The 21,566-nt window shown below is 48.5% G+C and overlaps 1 protein-coding gene across 4 annotated transcripts in view; it reads left to right on the forward strand.

The window, feature by feature from the left end:
• LOC142501842 (uncharacterized) overlaps positions 1-20,801 on the forward strand; it is a 58,583-nt gene extending 37,782 nt beyond the window's left edge. For 2 of the 4 annotated variants that reach the window (XM_075612338.1, XM_075612337.1), the window contains 7 exons: positions 3,281-3,385; positions 4,987-5,077; positions 5,885-5,954; positions 14,128-14,205; positions 14,954-15,056; positions 15,929-16,035; positions 18,989-20,801. In XM_075612338.1, the coding sequence (XP_075468453.1) occupies positions 3,281-3,385; positions 4,987-5,077; positions 5,885-5,954; positions 14,128-14,205; positions 14,954-15,056; positions 15,929-16,035; positions 18,989-19,124 (690 nt within the window). In that variant the 3' untranslated portion in view covers positions 19,125-20,801. The remainder of the gene's footprint in view (positions 1-3,280; positions 3,386-4,986; positions 5,078-5,884; positions 5,955-14,127; positions 14,206-14,953; positions 15,057-15,928; positions 16,036-18,988) is intronic. The other 2 variants (XM_075612335.1, XM_075612339.1) reach the window with 2 other exon arrangements.
• Positions 20,802-21,566: the final 765 nt, after the last annotated feature.

Genomic DNA, 21,566 nt, shown 5'->3' on the forward strand with positions numbered 1-21,566 from the left:
GTACGTTACAGCCAGAGGGGATACGGTACGTTACAGCCAGAGGGGATACAGTACGTTACAGCCAGAGGGGATACATTACGTTACAGCCAGAGGGGGTACAGTACGTTACAGCCAGAGGGGATACAGTACGTTACAGCCAGAGGGGGTACAGTACGTTACAGCCAGAGGGGATACATTATGTTACAGCCAGAGGGGATACAGTACGTTACAGGCAGAGGTGATACGGTACGTTACAGCCAGAGGGGATACGGTACGTTACAGGCAGAGGGGATACGGTACGTTACAGCCAGAGGGGATACGGTACGTTACAGCCAGAGGGGATACGGTACGTTACAGCCAGAGGGGATACGGTACGTTACAGCCAGAGGGGATACGGTACGTTACAGCCAGAGGGGATACGGTACGTTACAGCCAGAGGGGATACGGTACGTTACAGCCAGAGGGGATACGGTACGTTACAGCCAGAGGGGATACGGTACGTTACAGCCAGAGGGGATACGGTACGTTACAGCCAGAGGGGATACGGTACGTTACAGCCAGAGGGGATACGGTACGTTACAGCCAGAGGGCATACAGTACGTTACAGCCAGAGGGCATACATTATGTTACAGCCAGAGGGGGTACAGTACGTTACAGCCAGAGGGGATACATTATGTTACAGCCAGAGGGGATACAGTACGTTACAGCCAGAGGGGATACAGTACGTTACAGCCAGAGGGGATACATTATGTTACAGCCAGAGGGGATACAGTACGTTACAGCCAGAGGGGATACAGTACGTTACAGCCAGAGGGGATACATTATGTTACAGCCAGAGGGGATACAGTACGTTACAGGCAGAGGTGATACAGTACGTTACAGCCAGAGGGGGTACAGTACGTTACAGCCAGAGGGGATACATTATGTTACAGCCAGAGGGGATACAGTACGTTACAGCCAGAGGGGATACATTATGTTACAGCCAGAGGGGATACAGTACGTTACAGCCAGAGGGGATACATTATGTTACAGCCAGAGGGGATACAGTACGTTACAGCCAGAGGGGATACAGTACGTTACAGCCAGAGGGGATACATTATGTTACAGCCAGAGGGGATACAGTACGTTACAGGCAGAGGTGATACAGTACGTTACAGCCAGAGGTCGGAGTGGGTTAAGAAAAGTAATGCTACAGGGATTACCAAAAATTCTGAAATAAGTTTAAATATTGGGACAAAGATCTCTGTAACAAATTTTAGAAAGCTTTATATAGTATGTTTTAAAAGTAGAGAGCGTGGTAGTTTCTTAAATAAATCCTAATCCTAACAAAATAGTGGAACTTTAAATGTGTACATAATTAGTAGTGGTGCACTGCATCCCCAAGTACAATCACACTTCATCCACTGGACACATCGCACTATATTATGTGCATCAGGTAACTCCCACATTGCAAGCTTTGGCACATGAGGGGTAATTGGAGCAAATAACTTTGATCCATTGATACCAGATGAATATTAACCTATTTGCATTAACCAAATGTGCTCTTAAATTGCCTGGGTACATCAGTCTTTCTAATGTTCTTGCTAATACAAAGTAGATGGAAATGTTTGAGCGCTGGTCTACTGTCCCACTCAAAGCTGCACAGAATAGTGCTGTTCTACGGAAGAGTTCCTCACGTACTGACTGCAGGGCAACCGTCTGTACAAATACTGTAGGTCAGGGGTGGCCAACTCCAGTCCTCAAGGGCCACCACCAACAGGTCAGGTTTTAAGGATATCCCTGCTTCAGCACAGGTGGCTCAATCAGCGGCTCAGTAAACAACTGGAGTTGGCCACCCCTGCTGTTGGTGGTAATTTGGTGTGCCTGTGATATAAATGGCAGGGAGCATCGCATTGAGTAAAGGTGTTTGTGAGTTTGTATGTGCAGTATGGAAGATGACATTCAGTAACTATCATGTCATGAAAAGGGAGATTAATGGTGAGCCTAAATGTCAAGCTTTCCATAAATAGCTGGTGTACATTCATGCATAGTTATTCATTTACAAGAAATGTTGGCACATTTCCATGATATCGCAGTGTACAAAGAATCAGGAGTTAGGAAAGTGTGCACAATGTGATTGGAGAGTTCGTTAGAGCAAGTTCCAAAGTAAAAGTCCAGGATCGGAATCCAATCGGTTATCCACTTCAAATCCCCAATATAATCTACCCCTTTCATTATGAAGTGCATTAACATCAATGACTTATTCTTATACTGTAACGAGCGTGTGTGTGTGTGTGTGTGTGTGTGTGTGTGTGTGTGTGATGGATTAGTGCTGGACTAAAATTAACTATTAGGTGTCACTAACCTTAATGTAAAAAAGTGTCATAATAATAAAAAAATATCTAATGGTGAATGTAAAACGAACACGTTGCCATATATGTAGTGCAAATGGTGCAACTAATCTTATTAAAGAACAGTGTATAATTAGTGATACAAAAAGTGTCCAATTAGTCAAACAAAATAATAACATCAATTTTTGGGCATAACAAAAATGGAAACTGAGCAGCTTCATTAGATGATTAGGTGATTAGAATAGGTGATACAAAGTATAGGTATAAAATAGATATTAGTTATCCATTTCAAATGCCCAATATAATGTACCCCATTGATTATTAAGTCCAGGAACCTCGGTGACCTTTTCTTATATTCTAATATACTGTAATACATGCACCTGTGTTATATATATATATATATATATATATATATATATATATATACTGTATATACTGTATATATATATATATATATAACACACATGCACGCTTAGCTATAAATATATATACACATATTTTCGTGTGTGTGTGTGTGTGTGTGTGTGTGTGTGTGTGTGTGTGTGTGTAAAAGCAGAGAAAAACCTATTTAAATTCTAATGACATTTCTGACTCATCAACTCAGACATTATGACTATAAAATAAAAATCCAGAATGGGAACAACCTGTTCGGCATTTAATAGCATAGTACCGTCCCATCCTGCATTGTATCTTTCCTTGTGTTTGGTCTCTTTTATAACCTTAAATGTTTTCTTCTTTTTCCAATTTTATACAGTTACTGTGAAGCGCTTTGAGAGAAAAGCGCCATATAAATAAAGTTATTATTATTATTATTAACATGGTCGTCCTTTCATAAACTCCTTGTTGAATAATGTGCCATTTCAGTGCCGGCAGATCCGAGATGTTGTGCATGGAAAATGTGTTGCAATAGCCTTAATGTTTAGGCTGTAGGTTTGCGCTTATTCACTTGTTCCTCTTTTCCTCTGTTATAGAGGTTTTTGGAAGCAGAAGACGCCTTTAAAGTGGTTCTGCAGCTGGATGAAGAATGTAAAGAGGCTTTGAATGAGATTCGTACCTGCCAAGTAATGAGACTCATGGTAGGTTTCTGAAGGATTTATTTCTTTTATAATAATTGTATATAATGCTTTGCTCTCAATGGGACTCAAAGCGCTTCCCAATAACAAAATAAAGAAAAACATTTAAATTGATAGTAGACGCCAATCACAGGTTTTTGTGTCCTTTCACTAATCCGGGAGAATTCAACATGTGGATCAGAATATCGCGTTATTTTGAGGTAAGAAATATGAGATATATATATATATATATATATTTTAAACATGTTTTATTTTAGTTTTTAATGTGATAAATAAGACAAATAGGTGTAAAAACATTGTTTATGTAAGGAAACAGGCTACATCGTGTACTGTTTGTGTCTCCCTAAAATGCTTTACTTTGCACAAATAAGTTCCGCATTTGGAATCAATAGCGGAAACTGATCAGGAAGAGACACTTTACTGGCTGCACAAGAGCTGAACCGGCGAATACCCAAAGTCTGCCTCTTGTGCACCTCAAAACACTAATGCACAAACCATGCCCTTTAGGGGAACGCCTTTGGGTTAGAGCAGGGGTGCTCCCCTCCAGTCCTCAAGGCCCCCTACAGACGCACTTACCAGAACACCTTCCTACTGTCTCTGTACGTTCTCCCTACCTACCAATTAGACTGTAAGCTCCTCGGGGCAGGGACTCCTCTTCATTAATGTTACTTTTATGTCTGAAGCACTTATTTAAAACCAGAGACATAACATAAAACACAGACAAAGCTCAGTTTTTAGCACATCTAGTGAGACTCATACACGGTACAGTGCCTAAATATATATGTATAAATATCTAATAAGTAAATGGTCTTTTAGTTTGACATTTTTGGCCAAAATTGTTGTAAGCCCCTGAGCCAACGGCACGGCAGACCACATGTCAGGGGTCCCTAACGCTAATATAAATTCTTAATAACCTGTGTAATAACAGGAAGAATGATTTATAGTAAATCTGTCAATATTAGTAGCAAAGTTCTAAGTGTGACTGAAGCTTTTATTAACCTGTACATTACCAGAAAAAGCACTCTGTATTAGAGATGTCACAGCCAAACTGCAAGCAGGCAAGTTCCCCTGAGTGGAAGATGCTATGGAGTGAGCCCATAACCATTTAAATGTGGGAGGGGGTGAGCTTAAATTAAGTAGGAGGTTGCCAACCTCCAATCAGCCATGACTAGCTGGACAAGAATTGTAAAACATACTGGACACCTAACAAGCTCCTATTAAACCCCCAAAATACCCACAACACTTGAAGCACTTATTCCCATGATCTGTTATTTATATTATCTGTTATTTATTTGATTACCACATGTATTACTACTGTGAAGCGCTATGTACATTAATGGCGCTATATAAATAAAGACATACAATACAATACAACACTTTTTTTAATACTTAAAGATGAACATGTCCATTGATATTGCCATCTTTGAGTGAGCGGACATTCAACCCTCTTATCCTCCCTGTGAACATACTCTGCTACTTCCTTGATTTATGTAGTGTTTCAAATGCTTTTCATCTACGCTAACTGAAACCTTGGTTGTACATTTAGACCCCTGATCACAGTTAGCAAAAAAAGGCCACTTGTCTTCGTTTATTCTTCTTTTAAGGAACAAGGCTTTACACAGGAACAAAGTGCCAGCTTGCTGCAGGAATATAGATCTGTCACTGGAGTCTTGGCAGCTCCAATCTCTGCCAAAGGTGAGTTCCCAGATTAGCACAACTGTAATAGCTCATAGATCAGTGTTTTTCAACTGTGGTCCTAAGAACCGTTCCCCAGGCATCCCTAAGGCTCCGGCCAGGGAGCGAGCGCGCTGGCGCTCATGCGTGGTGACGTCACGCTCCCTGCTCGGCCGGGAGATTTGTGGGCGGCTAGGTGCGTGCGCGGGGAGGGGGGGGGCAGGCGATTCAGGGGGCGTGGCCATGACATCACGGAGCTGGTTCGCCCTCATTGGGCGAAACGCTCGCAGACGACAAATGAGCTCGGCGCTTAGTTGCTTGCAGAGCAAGCAAATTTGAATTTGTCGTCCGCAAGCGCGTCTGCGAGCACCCGTCCGCTCAAGGTTTCCCTGCAATTTTCAGGTCATTTGAAAATAGTACCAAAAACAGAAGAGTTTTCAATGTATCTGATCTCAGACGCGCTATTAGAGAGTGTTGGGGTTCCTTACAATGCATCTGATCTCAGACGCGCTATTAGAGAGGGTTGAGGTTCCTTACAATGCATCTGATCTCAGACGCGCTATTAGAGAGTGTTGGGGTTCCTTACAATGCATCTGATCTCAGACGCGCTATTAGCGAGTGTTGGGGTTCCTTACAATGCATCTAATCTCAGACGCGCTATTAGAGAGGGTTGGGGGATTCTCCAGCATTTCACAATATAATTATAGGGTCCTTAACCAAACAAAAGTTGAAAACCATTGTCATACTGGCTGTAGTGAGGCTTGGGCATTATAACTTGTTCCATGTATTAACCACACTGCTTCTTCTTTGCTCTGATTCATGGAACAGTCTTGAAGAGAAATGTGAGTTTGTGCCTGGAAGAACCAGTAGAAGAAGAGCTTATTTTCGATCTGTCTGAGTGAGTACAACTACACACCTGCCGCGTAGGGACTCGGATAAACCCACAGCTTACTTCTGTCCCTGCTAACGGGGGTTAAAATGCAGTTCCACTTTGTCGGTCCAAAAATATTTTAGTTATGCAAATCAGCTTTTCTTTTATACCGTGGGCTCCTACATGTATTTCACAGTTAGATTGTTCAGATAAATATTGTTAATTAAATGCTTAAGAACATCTTTATCTACCAATAATCATAGCAATGTTGGAAAAGCCTTCTATTATTATTAATATGATTTAAAATAAGCAGCATGTATTGTATACCCGCCGATATTTCTTGGGGGACGATTTGCATATGGTCTAAACATTTAATTGGTTAATCTCCTATATATCAAATCAGACATTAAAAATGGCGTTGAAATGGGTTGTGATTTTTGTTTATTGCAATGCCAGTATATAATGCTTAATGGGACTGCACCGTTACAGAGATCTGTCCTGTTGAGCACTGATTTAGAAACATTTCTATGAGCAAATGAAGAGTAAGGTGCTGCCTGCGCTCAGATACAGCTCTGTTTGTACAATGCATGGACTATTGTCCTGAATAGCCATGTGGTTTTTGAGAACGGCCTTTTCCCCACAATTCAAACGTTCTGCTCCTCACTGAGCAGGATTATGAAATGCTGCAGGGAAATGTGTATTTAAACAAAATAAAAGCTTTACATGGGGTGAAGTATTTGCACACATGCGGTATCCCCAGCAGCGTTACATGCGGTATCCCCAGCAGCGCTACATGCGGTATCCCCAGCAGCGTTACATGCGGTATCCCCAGCAGAGTTTCATGCGGTATCCCCAGCAGCACTACATGCGGTATCCCCAGCAGCGTTACATGCGGTATCCCCAGCAGCATTACATGCGGTATCTCCAGCAGCGCTACATGCGGTATCCCCAGCAGAGTTACATGCGGTATCCCCAGCAGCACTACATGCGGTATCCCCAGCAGCGTTACAAGCGGAATCCCCAGCAGCACTACATGCGGTGTCCCCAGCAGCGTTACATGCGGTATCCCCAGCAGCGTTACATGCGGTATCCCCAGCAGCGTTACATGCGGTATCCCCAGCAGCACTACATGCGGTGTCCACAGCAGCGTTACATGCGGTATCCCCAGCAGCGTTACATGCGGTGTCCCCAGCAGCACTACATGCGGTGTCCCCAGCAGCGTTACATGCGGTATCCCCAGCAGCGTTACATGCGGTATCCCCAGCAGCGTTACATGCGGTATCCCCAGCAGCGTTGCATGCGGTGTCCCCAGCAGCGTTGCATGCGGTGTCCCCAGCAGCACTACATGCGGTGTCCCCAGCAGCATTGCATGCGGTGTCCCCAGCAGCATTACATGCGGTGTCCCCAGCAGCGTTACATGCGGTGTCCCCAGCAGCGTTACATGCGGTATCCCCAGCAGCGTTACATGCGGTATCCCCAGCAGCGTTACATGCGGTATCCCCAGCAGCGTTACATGCGGTATCCCCAGCAGCGTTACATGCGGTATCCCCAGCAGCGTTACATGCGGTATCCCCAGCAGCGTTACATGCGGTGTCCCCAGCAGCGTTACATGCGGTGTCCCCAGCAGCGTTACATGCGGTATCCCCAGCAGCGTTACATGCGGTATCCCCAGCAGCGTTACATGCGGTATCCCCAGCAGCGTTACATGCGGTATCCACAGCAGCGTTACATGCGGTATCCCCAGCAGCGTTACATGCGGTAACCCCAGCAACGTTCCTGCAGCGTTACATGCGGTAACCCCAGCAGCGCTACATGCGGTGTCCCCTGCAGCGTTACATGCGATATCCCCAGCAGCGTTACATGCGGTATCACCAGCAGCGTTACATGCGGTGTCCCCTGCAGCGTTACATGCGGTATCCCCAGCAGCGCTACATGCAGTATCCCCAGCAGCGTTAAATGCGGTATCCCCAGCAGCACTACATGCGGTGTCCCCAGCAGCGTTACATGCGGTATCCCCAGCAGCACTACATGCGGTGTCCCCAGCAGCGTTACATGCGGTATCCCCAGCAGCGTTACATGCGGTATCCCCAGCAGCGTTACATGCGGTATCCCCAGCAGCGTTACATGCGGTATCCCCAGCAGCGTTACATGCGGTATCCCCAGCAGCTCTACATGCAGTATCCCCAGCAGCGTTAAATGCGGTATCCCCAGCAGCACTACATGCGGTGTCCCCAGCAGCGTTACATGCGGTATCCCCAGCAGCGTTACATGCGGTATCCCCAGCAGCGTTACATGCGGTATCCCCAGCAGCGTTACATGCGGTATCCCCAGCAGCGTTACATGCGGTATCCCCAGCAGCACAACATGCGGTATCCCCAGCAGCGCTACATGCAGTATCCCCAGCAGCGTTAAATGCGGTATCCCCAGCAGCACTACATGCGGTGTCCCCAGCAGCGTTACATGCGGTATCCCCAGCAGCACTACATGCGGTGTCCCCAGCAGCGTTACATGCGGTATCCCCAGCAGCATTACATGCGGTATCTCCAGCAGCGCTACATGCGGTATCCCCAGCAGAGTTACATGCGGTATCCCCAGCAGCACTACATGCGGTATCCCCAGCAGCGTTACAAGCGGAATCCCCAGCAGCACTACATGCGGTGTCCCCAGCAGCGTTACATGCGGTATCCCCAGCAGCGTTACATGCGGTATCCCCAGCAGCGTTACATGCGGTATCCCCAGCAGCACTACATGCGGTGTCCACAGCAGCGTTACATGCGGTATCCCCAGCAGCGTTACATGCGGTGTCCCCAGCAGCACTACATGCGGTGTCCCCAGCAGCGTTACATGCGGTATCCCCAGCAGCGTTACATGCGGTATCCCCAGCAGCGTTACATGCGGTATCCCCAGCAGCGTTGCATGCGGTGTCCCCAGCAGCGTTGCATGCGGTGTCCCCAGCAGCACTACATGCGGTGTCCCCAGCAGCATTGCATGCGGTGTCCCCAGCAGCATTACATGCGGTGTCCCCAGCAGCGTTACATGCGGTGTCCCCAGCAGCGTTACATGCGGTATCCCCAGCAGCGTTACATGCGGTGTCCCCAGCAGCGTTACATGCGGTATCCCCAGCAGCGTTACATGCGGTATCCCCAGCAGCGTTACATGCGGTATCCCCAGCAGCGTTACATGCGGTATCCCCAGCAGCGTTACATGCGGTATCCCCAGCAGCGTTACATGCGGTATCCCCAGCAGCGTTACATGCGGTGTCCCCAGCAGCGTTACATGCGGTGTCCCCAGCAGCGTTACATGCGGTATCCCCAGCAGCGTTACATGCGGTATCCCCAGCAGCGTTACATGCGGTATCCCCAGCAGCGTTACATGCGGTATCCACAGCAGCGTTACATGCGGTATCCCCAGCAGCGTTACATGCGGTAACCCCAGCAACGTTCCAGCAGCGTTACATGCGGTAACCCCAGCAGCGCTACATGCGGTGTCCCCTGCAGCGTTACATGCGATATCCCCAGCAGCGTTACATGCGATATCCCCAGCAGCGTTACATGCGGTATCACCAGCAGCGTTACATGCGGTGTCCCCTGCAGCGTTACATGCGGTATCCCCAGCAGCGCTACATGCAGTATCCCCAGCAGCGTTAAATGCGGTATCCCCAGCAGCACTACATGCGGTGTCCCCAGCAGCGTTACATGCGGTATCCCCAGCAGCACTACATGCGGTGTCCCCAGCAGCGTTACATGCGGTATCCCCAGCAGCGTTACATGCGGTATCCCCAGCAGCGTTACATGCGGTATCCCCAGCAGCGTTACATGCGGTATCCCCAGCAGCGTTACATGCGGTATCCCCAGCAGCACTACATGCGGTGTCCCCAGCAGCGTTACATGCGGTATCCCCAGCAGCACAACATGCGGTATCCCCAGCAGCGTTACATGCGGTATCCCCAGCAGCGTTACATGCGGTATCCCCAGCAGCGTTACATGCGGTATCCCCAGCAGCGTTACATGCGGTATCCCCAGCAGCACAACATGCGGTATCCCCAGCAGCGCTACATGCAGTATCCCCAGCAGCGTTAAATGCGGTATCCCCAGCAGCACTACATGCGGTGTCCCCAGCAGCGTTACATGCGGTATCCCCAGCAGCACTACATGCGGTGTCCCCAGCAGCGTTACATGCGGTATCCCCAGCAGCGTTACATGCGGTATCCCCAGCAGCGTTACATGCGGTATCCCCAGCAGCGTTACATGCGGTATCCCCAGCAGCGTTACATGCGATATCCCCAGCAGCACAACATGCGGTATCCCCAGCAGCACTACATGCGGTATCCCCAGCAGCGTTACATGCGGTATCCCCAGCAGCGTTACATGCGGTATCCCCAGCAGCACTACATGCGGTATCCCCAGCAGCGTTACAAGCGGAATCCCCAGCAGAGTTACATGCGGTATCCCCAGCAGCGCTACATGCAGTGTCCCCAGCAGCACTACATGCGGTGTCCCCAGCAGCGTTACATGCGGTATCCCCAGCAGCGTTACATGCGGTATCCCCAGCAGCGTTACATGCGGTATCCCCAGCAGCACTACATGCGGTGTCCACAGCAGCGTTACATGCGGTATCCCCAGCAGCGTTACATGCGGTGTCCCCAGCAGCACTACATGCGGTGTCCCCAGCAGCGTTACATGCGGTATCCCCAGCAGCGTTACATGCGGTATCCCCAGCAGCGTTGCATGCGGTGTCCCCAGCAGCATTGCATGCGGTGTCCCCAGCAGCGTTACATGCGGTGTCCCCAGCAGCGTTACATGCGGTATCCCCAGCAGCGTTACATGCGGTGTCCCCAGCAGCGTTACATGCGGTATCCCCAGCAGCGTTACATGCGGTATCCCCAGCAGCGTTACATGCGGTATCCCCAGCAGCGTTACATGCGGTATCCCCAGCAGCGTTACATGCGGTATCCCCAGCAGCGTTACATGCGGTATCCCCAGCAGCGTTACATGCGGTGTCCCCAGCAGCGTTACATGCGGTGTCCCCAGCAGCGTTACATGCGGTATCCCCAGCAGCGTTACATGCGGTATCCCCAGCAGCGTTACATGCGGTATCCACAGCAGCGTTACATGCGGTATCCACAGCAGCGTTACATGCGGTATCCCCAGCAGCGTTACATGCGGTAACCCCAGCAACGTTCCAGCAGCGTTACATGCGGTAACCCCAGCAGCGCTACATGCGGTGTCCCCTGCAGCGTTACATGCGATATCCCCAGCAGCGTTACATGCGATATCCCCAGCAGCGTTACATGCGGTATCACCAGCAGCGTTACATGCGGTGTCCCCTGCAGCGTTACATGCGGTATCCCCAGCAGCGCTACATGCAGTATCCCCAGCAGCGTTAAATGCGGTATCCCCAGCAGCACTACATGCGGTGTCCCCAGCAGCGTTACATGCGGTATCCCCAGCAGCACTACATGCGGTGTCCCCAGCAGCGTTACATGCGGTATCCCCAGCAGCGTTACATGCGGTATCCCCAGCAGCGTTACATGCGGTATCCCCAGCAGCGTTACATGCGGTATCCCCAGCAGCTCTACATGCAGTATCCCCAGCAGCGTTAAATGCGGTATCCCCAGCAGCGTTACATGCGGTATCCCCAGCAGCACTACATGCGGTGTCCCCAGCAGCGTTACATGCGGTATCCCCAGCAGCGTTACATGCGGTATCCCCAGCAGCGTTGCATGCGGTGTCCCCAGCAGCATTGCATGCGGTGTCCCCAGCAGCATTACATGCGGTGTCCCCAGCAGCGTTACATGCGGTGTCCCCAGCAGCGTTACATGCGGTATCCCCAGCAGCATTACATGCGGTGTCCCCAGCAGCGTTAAATGCGGTATCCCCAGCAGCACTACATGCGGTGTCCCCAGCAGCGTTACATGCGGTATCCCCAGCAGCGTTACATGCGGTATCCCCAGCAGCGTTACATGCGGTGTCCCCAGCAGCGTTACATGCGGTGTCCCCAGCAGCGTTACATGCGGTATCCCCAGCAGCGTTACATGCGGTATCCCCAGCAGCGTTACATGCGGTATCCCCAGCAGCGTTACATGCGGTATCCACAGCAGCGTTACATGCGGTATCCCCAGCAGCGTTACATGCGGTATCCCCAGCAGCGTTACATGCGGTAACCCCAGCAACGTTCCAGCAGCGTTACATGCGGTAACCCCAGCAGCGCTACATGCGGTGTCCCCTGCAGCGTTACATGCGATATCCCCAGCAGCGTTACATGCGATATCCCCAGCAGCGTTACATGCGGTATCACCAGCAGCGTTACATGCGGTGTCCCCTGCAGCGTTACATGCGGTATCCCCAGCAGCGCTACATGCAGTATCCCCAGCAGCGTTAAATGCGGTATCCCCAGCAGCACTACATGCGGTGTCCCCAGCAGCGTTACATGCGGTATCCCCAGCAGCACTACATGCGGTGTCCCCAGCAGCGTTACATGCGGTATCCCCAGCAGCGTTACATGCGGTATCCCCAGCAGCGTTACATGCGGTATCCCCAGCAGCGTTACATGCGGTATCCCCAGCAGCGTTACATGCGGTATCCCCAGCAGCTCTACATGCAGTATCCCCAGCAGCGTTAAATGCGGTATCCCCAGCAGCACTACATGCGGTGTCCCCAGCAGCGTTACATGCGGTATCCCCAGCAGCACAACATGCGGTATCCCCAGCAGCACAACATGCGGTATCCCCAGCAGCGTTACATGCGGTATCCCCAGCAGCGTTACATGCGGTATCCCCAGCAGCACAACATGCGGTATCCACAGCAGCGCTACATGCAGTATCCCCAGCAGCGTTAAATGCGGTATCCCCAGCAGCACTACATGCGGTGTCCCCAGCAGCGTTACATGCGGTATCCCCAGCAGCACTACATGCGGTGCCCCAGCAGCGTTACATGCGGTATCCCCAGCAGCGTTACATGCGGTATCCCCAGCAGCGTTACATGCGGTATCCCCAGCAGCGTTACATGCGGTATCCCCAGCAGCGTTACATGCGATATCCCCAGCAGCACAACATGCGGTATCCCCAGCAGCACTACATGCGGTATCCCCAGCAGCGTTACATGCGGTGTCCCCAGCAGCGTTACATGCGGTGTCCCCAGTAGCGTTACATGCGGTGTCCCCTGCAGCGTTACATGCGGTGTCCCCAGCAGCGTTACATGCGGTGTCCCCAGCAGCGTTACATGCGGTGTCCCCAGCAGCACTACATGCGGTATCCCCAGCAGCACTACATGCGGTGTCCCCAGCAGCGTTACATGCGATATCCCCAGCAGCGTTACATGCGGTATCCCCAGCAGCACTACATGCGGTGTCCCCAGCAGCGTTACATGCGGTATCCCCAGCAGCACTACATGCGGTGTCCCCAGCAGCGTTACATGCGGTGTCCCCAGCAGCGTTACATGCGGTATCCCCAGCAGCGTTACATGCAGTATCCCCAGCAGCGTTGCATGCGGTATCCCCAGCATCACTAAATGCGGTGTCCCCAGCAGCGTTACATGCGGTATCCCCAGCAGCGTTGCATGCGGTGTCCCCAGCAGCGTTACGTGCGATATCCCCAGCAGCGTTACATGCGATATCCCCAGCAGCATTACATGCGGTATCACCAGCAGCACTACATGTGGTGTCCCCTGCAGCGTTACATGCGGTATCCCCAGCAGCGCTACATGCAGTATCCCCAGCAGCGTTACATGCGGTATCCCCAGCAGCACTACATGCGGTGTCCCCAGCAGCGTAACATGCGGTATCCCCAGCAGCACTACATGCGGTGTCCCCAGCAGCACTACATGCGGTGTCCCCAGCAGCACTACATGCGGTATCCCCAGCAGCACTACATGCGGTGTCCCCAGCAGCGTTACATGCGGTATCCCCAGCAGCACTACATGCGGTGTCCCCAGCATCGTTACATGCGGTATCCCCAGCAGCACTACATGCGGTGTCCCCAGCAGCACTACATGCGGTGTCCCCAGCAGCACTACATGCGGTGTCCCCAGCAGCACTACATGCGGTGTCCCCTGCAGCGTTACATGCGGTGCTGTGAGCATACTGATGATGTTCCACATTTTAAACTTGATGTAAAACCGATCTCCCACTTCAAAGGTTAGATCCTTAAACACAAGGCTACTCCTCTCATAATTTGAATTTGGCGTTCTCTCTCATTGTGCAGAACACTGTGTGCTTCCTTATGGGTGGGAAACATCACCATCCAGATAAAGGAGAAACAGCTGAGAGATCTCTTTAAATGGTAAGAAAAGTGTTTTTTGTTTCGTTCGTATGTTTTTAAAAACATTTTTGATATTTTGTTGTACTTGGGACATTATATCTCATTCTCTGTAGAAATATAAAAGTGGCAATACAAAGGTGATCAGAAATGCCTGCACAGATCATTTTCTGTCTATAAAAAGGTGCAACATATATTGACATCACAATAAAGAGGCATGGGACAGGTTACTTTTACAGAATATTGTACCGCCTTCTCTACCGTGGCTTCATCATTTCACCCTTTCACTGCCAGAGAGGCAAGCCACAGATTTCTTCTATTGTTAGCATTTATATCCTGAAATATTTCAAAGGGTTTGTGTGTCCAGCTTTTTATGAATTGATGTTAGTCCAATGACTTTGATATATATTGCTTATGACCATTGATCTCCCAGCTTGTCACTAGACCTGTATAAGGTTACAGACTCTAAGCTGCTTATTGAGGCGATGGGATTATACCTGCACATTTCAGTGGATAGTGGTGGCTTCATTAACTCTGCTTCCTCACATAATTAGCCATGAAATTGCACTGTAGTCATTCGTTACGCCGAGCCATTCCTCTGCAGCAGTGCTCCGCAACACGCGGCCCTGCCAGGGGTTTGTCGAAAAAGGGAATTCAACGGACACAGGAAGATGTTGTTTTATTTGACAACTTCTATAATTGTTTTCAGTTTGGAAATACAATGATCAGTGCACAATCATCTCATGTTTTTTGTCCTGCGTTCTCTGTTTAGTTACGGGGACATTGACAGCATACGGCTTCTCGGCGAACGATTTTGTGCATTTGTTAACTTTAAATGCCCTACTGCTGCAGCTAGAGCTCTTGATGCCCTTCAGGTAGGTGTCGCAAGGACATATTAGAACAGCTGTCTTCCAGTGCAAGCATCTCCCTAGATTTCATTCATTCATCATCTGTATTGTTATTGTCACTTGTTTGTATGAGGCAAACATATTGTGGAGCGCAGTACAATGTGGGAGGGAGGACAATAACATTTGTAGGACAAGCACATCTATGTGCAGGCCCATCCCTAGGGTATGTGCCACCCTTAGACAAGCCCTATTAAGAACGCCAAGAGAGAAAAAATACTCCCATACCCCCCAAAATATTTCCCAGAAATACCCCCCCCCCCCGGGTAGGAATCAGGGGTCTCCGGAACTGAACCCCAATAATCTCAGCTTCGAGTCCCAGTGATTCCTGAGATACTTACCTCCTTAGGGGGTGGGTGCCGGTGAGCAGGAGATACCGGCACCCCCTAAGGAGGTAAGTATCTCAGGAAGTAGGGGGTCCCAGCAGCTGAGATTAATGGGGTTCAGCTCCGGAGACCCCCTGCTTCCTACCTGGGGGGGGGGGCGGGTTGGGGATTTTTTTTTTCTTGCTTCATACCTACATGAGCCACTGATTGAGCCACCTATGCTGAAGCAGGGATTTCCTTAAAACCTGACCTGTTGGTGGCCCTTGAGGACTGGAGTTGCCCCCCCCCCCCTGCTGTAGATAGACTTCACTAAATGTCCATGTAGTTTTTTGTTTCAGTGACATAAATCTGTGGCCGCTTTGCCCCACTAAATACATGGCAAATATTTAGTCCATGTGATAGGTGGGATACTTCTGTGTTCTAGGACTGATTGTGTAAGAACGGCGTGTAACGCATGCATCTCGCAATGCTGCCCCGCAGCACTGATAATCAGCATGTTTCTCCTCTGCCCAACAGGGTAAAGAAATCGAGAATACTAAATTATTGATCCGATACCCCAACAAGCCTTACCGACCCTCAACTGTGAGCACGTCCGAAGCACAAATGAAGGCAGCTTTGGTAAAGTAAGTTTACTAAAGGGGTCTCTAATCAGCTACTTCCATGGGCCAGACACATGCTCACCTGAAGTATCAGTTGCTATAGGAATTTGGGCGTTCCGGACCCTGACCAGCAGGCTACAGATTGACCCGTTTTCTTGTGTGCTTTGTGTATTTGACCAATGCCAGATTTGTACCCTATAGAATAAATGGTTTACGTTTTTGATCTCCAGGCGCCTTGTCAGAGAAAAGTGGTGTAAGTAGCTGGTGTCACTGGCCATTATGACGTGGTATGTCGTGGTACATCCTACCATTTTATCCTATGGGAAGTCTGTGGCGTGTTGTGTCATTATAGTGGCAAAAGAGGAACACTACAACTTGTCAGCGGCAGCGTAAGGCCGCGATTATAGTGGCGGCGTGCACGTGACGCCGCTCGCGCGGAACCTGCACGGCGGTCAGAGGCGTGGCCGTGACGTCACATGAGCGGTTCGCCCTCATTGGCTGAACCGCGCACGTGATCCGGCCGTCACGCGGCAAAGACAACATTCTTTGTCTTTGGCAGAATCGCGCTTCATTGCGCGCGCACTATGGGCAGCATCATGAGGGTACATACATTTGTTCCGGAGGCGTGCAGCGTTGCGCGGCCTAAGAGGGAATGAGGGATATGGGGCTTCGGGATACTACAAGCAACATTTTAATGTAACGGTCCGGGTGGGGGGCTTCTGTCACTTTTCTTTTTTTATCGACCATAACTTTTTTTAATGTCTGGTTATACCCACATACCAGCTTCACGTTGAATAGCCAGCAACCAACCTGGCACCGATAAGACCCATAAGGTTGTAACAGCTTTCTGTGAGCAGGGTTACTGGCTCTGCACTTCTTTAACCCAGGCTGTGCTGAGAGGCTGTGTAATACGGCAGGGATAAGCTTATAGGGGTCTGTGTTAAAATAGATTGGAAGTAAAGAGTGACGCAGAGTGCTCATTTGTATGTCATTACCCAGAATCCCCGGCTGCAGTGGAAGCACTGTTTGCTAAAAGATAATGGTGAAAAGCCGGGGTGCAGACGTGCAAATGTACCACAAGTGGTATTTGTTTTTGCTGTACACCAACATTTGTAACTGCAGAGACTCCACGACCTTTTTAAGGGCGGTGTTGATACAGCTGGGGGAGAATGCACCCAAAGGGGAACGCTGTACAGATTTGTGTGTATAATACAGATTATTTTAATATGGAAGAGTTGATGATGCTGCTGATTTTAACTGTTAGGATGGCAGTACAGGGGTTAAACTTGCACATGTAATCACCTTAGCCAAATTCTGTATTCCCACCCATCCCACTTTGTATTTAAAACGTGCCAAAATCGTTATTTTATTTATCAGTTGTTAGTCCTTGAGCAAGCAACACTTGGGTCTCAGCCAGATCGGTCTCGCCTTTGTCTTATTTGTAATAGCCCATTTCCTGCTTATGGTTAATGATCGCGCCGGAGGTGTAAGAGCTTCCTTTGCATAACATTCGTCTCTTAATCACACAGTCTCCGGTCCCCCTTATGCTGAATTAAGTCTGTTATGAGGATTCACTAACATGCAAAGTGCATTTCTTATTAAAGAGACCCTACCCACCGCCCCTCAGGACATTATGATGCTGGATAACGACTGCAGATGTATGGCTGTTTATTTCTGAGCTTTAATGTGGTTCCCACAAAACTGCAGTTGACGATCTCCACTGCTCACTTCTAAGGCTAAGGCCCCGCTCCCTCCGTCAGTGCTCCCGCACTGCAGACAGGCGGGGCGCTGACATACACAGACATTGATATGCGGTCTGTAGGGAGCGGGAGGTGGGAAGGAGTGGGAGGCTTGAGCGGGAGGGGGGGCGTGGCTTGAGCAGAGGGACCCGCTACTCTCCCCCCCACCCCCCTCCCTGGGCTCGGGCTGGAGCTGCTGATGTAAGTAATCACAAGCAACACACACACACTCATACACACATGCAGGCACTCTCTCGAACACACACACACACACACGCACGCAGGCACAATACACACACACAGACAGAGGCAGGCACTCACGCACTCAGACACACACATACACAAACACAGACAGGCACACAGACACGCACTCACGCTGCTGTCCCTCCACACGCCTCCCCGCTCCCCGAAGCCTCCCCTCCTCATTGGCTCACAGCCACACCACGTGATGCGTCAACGCTAGGGATCACAATTCTCTTGTATCCCGTAGCGGCTGACGCGTCACAGCGCGTAGTGAGCTGTGCAGCCAGGGGGGACCGGGACCGGCTCGGGATGATTCCCCTGCTGGTGGGGAAAGCCCGTGCAGCCGCCCGCGCCGCCGGGCGCAGCGGGTCCCAGCCCTAATGCATGTAACGTCTCGCAAACGCCAACTCGGAGAAAGCACGTTAGGGCTTGAGGCAGCAGTGGCAGGTACCACAGAATAATATTCAGGCAATATTCTGACAACCCGTGGTCTGTGATCACCTTCATTTCTATGTTCCTTAAAACGAGTTACAACGTCTACAGCAGTGTTTCTTAACCATGGCGCCATGTTACTGTAGGATACCTCCGATAAGCTGAAGGAGTCTCCCACTAGGATTATTATTGATGACCGATCTTGCATCACATTAAAAAAACAAATAAAAATCGGGGATTGATAATAACATTTGCAATCATGGTCAGTGTGGGAACACTAGCTATATATGTAATTGTATATGTAAAATTGAGTAGCAATTCAGCATTTCATTTAATTTCTATATTGTGGACTGCTGATGAACTGATTGGATGCTGCTACAATTACTTGTATAATTAGGTGTTCCTAATGACAAACTCTGGTATAAAGAAATTTGCCATCAATATGCAGCGGCACTTATGTGACCATATATAGTTTAACATACAGTAGAATACAGCTTGCTCGATGGCACCACTGCTGCTTTATCCTTCAAGAAAAGTAACATTTAGATATCTTTGTCTTACAGTTCTAAGAAGAAGGGGATAGTCAAACCCAATGAATGTTACTTCTGGCGATCCAACGGGTGTCATTTTGGAGATAAATGCCGTTACAGACACAGTCCCGAGAACAAAGGCGCGGACATGAAACAATGGAAATGTTAAACGATCGCACTGGAATAAAATCACCGCCATCTAAATGTCATCTACGGAGCACCACCGAGTATCAGCTACGAGTTGTATTCTCAGCGCAACAAAATAAATGGCCCAAGTGCACTTTTTAAATGTGACGTTCTAGGTACCCCAGTGATTTTTAACTCTCATCCTGTGAAGGGTTCTTGAACAAAGAATTGGTATGTTCTTCTCCATCGTTTTGGATTTCTACCTGAGCTTTTATTTTATTGCACTTTGGGTTTTATGATCACCTCTTGCACTTACTGTACTGAGCGATAATACAAGCATGTACTGTATTAGAGCATGCACTTTATTACAGGCCATCATTTCTGCGGTTTCCTTAGGTCTTTATTTGGTACCCAGAAAGGTTTACACGCTCTGTAGAAGCACCTTAAACCAAATTGCCATGTATTTCAGTTTCAGTGAAGTGGACATTTGCACATATCGCGTATCGGCTGTTACAACCCTAACGATTTAGCTGCCTTTCCATTCTGGAACAGAAGTTTAACCACCCATCTTGTGGAAGGTGTGAAGAAGTTGCCATGAGACCCAGCACAAAATAAATGAACAAAAGCCAATGGATTGAGCTTTCCTAACCCCTGCCCCTGAAAGGGTTGTGCACTCAGCCTTTGTGGCAGCCTGCAGACTTGTCTCACGTGAATACATTACGCCAGCCGCATGCTCAGTTCCCCTGATCGCAGGGTTTCTTTTTAATCTCTTCTAATTGTTGCAGCTGGTGCAACTTGTATGTGAATCGTGACCAATAAGGACCAAAATGTGATGCCAGTCGTGCGTGGCGGAACCATGACGAAAACGGGCAGTTTTTACACAGTCTTGTCCGATGTGCCTTATTTTCTACCAATTTTTCTACAGTCAACACTTGGGAGTATTCACACTGTATTAGAGAGACTGGGTTTCCTCTTTTTGTTATTTGCTCATTATTATTGTTGTGCATTGCTGTTGGTTATTGAGTCATTATTTTTCTCTCCCCAACCCCCTCCCAGATTGATGCACCTCTCTGTTGGGAGTCCTTGTTAATCGATTTTTTTTATTATTTGAGTATTTCTTTTTTAGATTAGTTTGCACTAATGGCTAATGTATTCAATAGTTTGTGTGCACACGGCATCTTTGAGAGGAGGGGGTACGGGAGCCTTCTATAATTACTGTATGAGCCTTATTATAGATAGGTTACATTTCATGTATTAATTGTTTGCTGCAGTGATCATGAAGCCATAAACAAAATCTGTTGTGCCCCATACCACAGTAATGTGGTGATGTAGGCCAGGGGTGCTCAACTCCAGTCCTCAAGACCCTCCCAACAGGTCTTCAGGATATCCCTGCTTCAGCACAGGTGCTCAATCAGAGGCTCAGTCAATGACTGAGCCCCTGATTGAGCCACCTGTGCTGAAGCTGGGATACCTTGAAAACCTGACCTGTTGGGGGGGTCTTAAGGACTGGAGTTGAGCACCCCTTATGTAGGCAGCACTATATGATTACCAGTTACTGTATATCGGAACTCTCCACTACATGGGAAGGGTCAGCCAGAAACATTGTAATGAAATATACAGGGGACAATGAAACATTATAAGACAAGCATCAGAGCGCAAATATGTCATATATATATATATATATATATATATATATATATATATATATATATATATATATATGTGATACGATACCGTTTGAGCGAATATCAGAGGCAGCACTCCACGAAGTTGTCAAAAAAGTTTTGTATTTAGTGAGACATAATAACCAACGTTTCGGTCCTCCACACGGGACCTTTCTCAAGGTAATGTACGTCACCTTGAGAAAGGTCCCGTGTGGAGGACCGAAACGTTGGTTATTATGTCTCACTAAATACAAAACTTTTTTGACAACTTCGTGGAGTGCTGCCTCTGATATTCGCTCAAACGGTATCGTATCACCTATTTGATTCATATAGGATTTGCACCCACCTTTATCTACCTGACGGAGTGCCTTGTTCTCATCTATTCACTATATATATATATAGTGAATAGATGAGAACAAGGCACTCCGTCAGGTAGATATATATATATATATATATATATATATAGGCAATATGATACCCTGTGATGGTTGTATTAACAAGACATCATTTCAACGTTTCGGTCCGCGTGCGGGACCTTTAGCAAGGTGATGTTTTTTTTTAATCATATGCTCTATTTTTTTTTTAAATATATATATATATATATATATTTATATTACTTCATTCTACACACACTGTATATTCAGAACATCACCCGACTTAGGATTGTTTACAATATTAAGTGCGTTCTTGCGTTCATTCCTACACTTTCTATACTCTGACATTGAAACATTGTAGTACAGTATTAATTGTCTATCTTGATTTAAGAAAATGTTCTGCAACCTTTGAATGAGACCCAGACAGTATTCTCATCTCCCTTACAT

Source organism: Ascaphus truei, chromosome 8 (genome assembly GCF_040206685.1).
Source record: "Ascaphus truei isolate aAscTru1 chromosome 8, aAscTru1.hap1, whole genome shotgun sequence".
Classification (NCBI taxonomy): domain Eukaryota; kingdom Metazoa; phylum Chordata; class Amphibia; order Anura; family Ascaphidae; genus Ascaphus; species Ascaphus truei.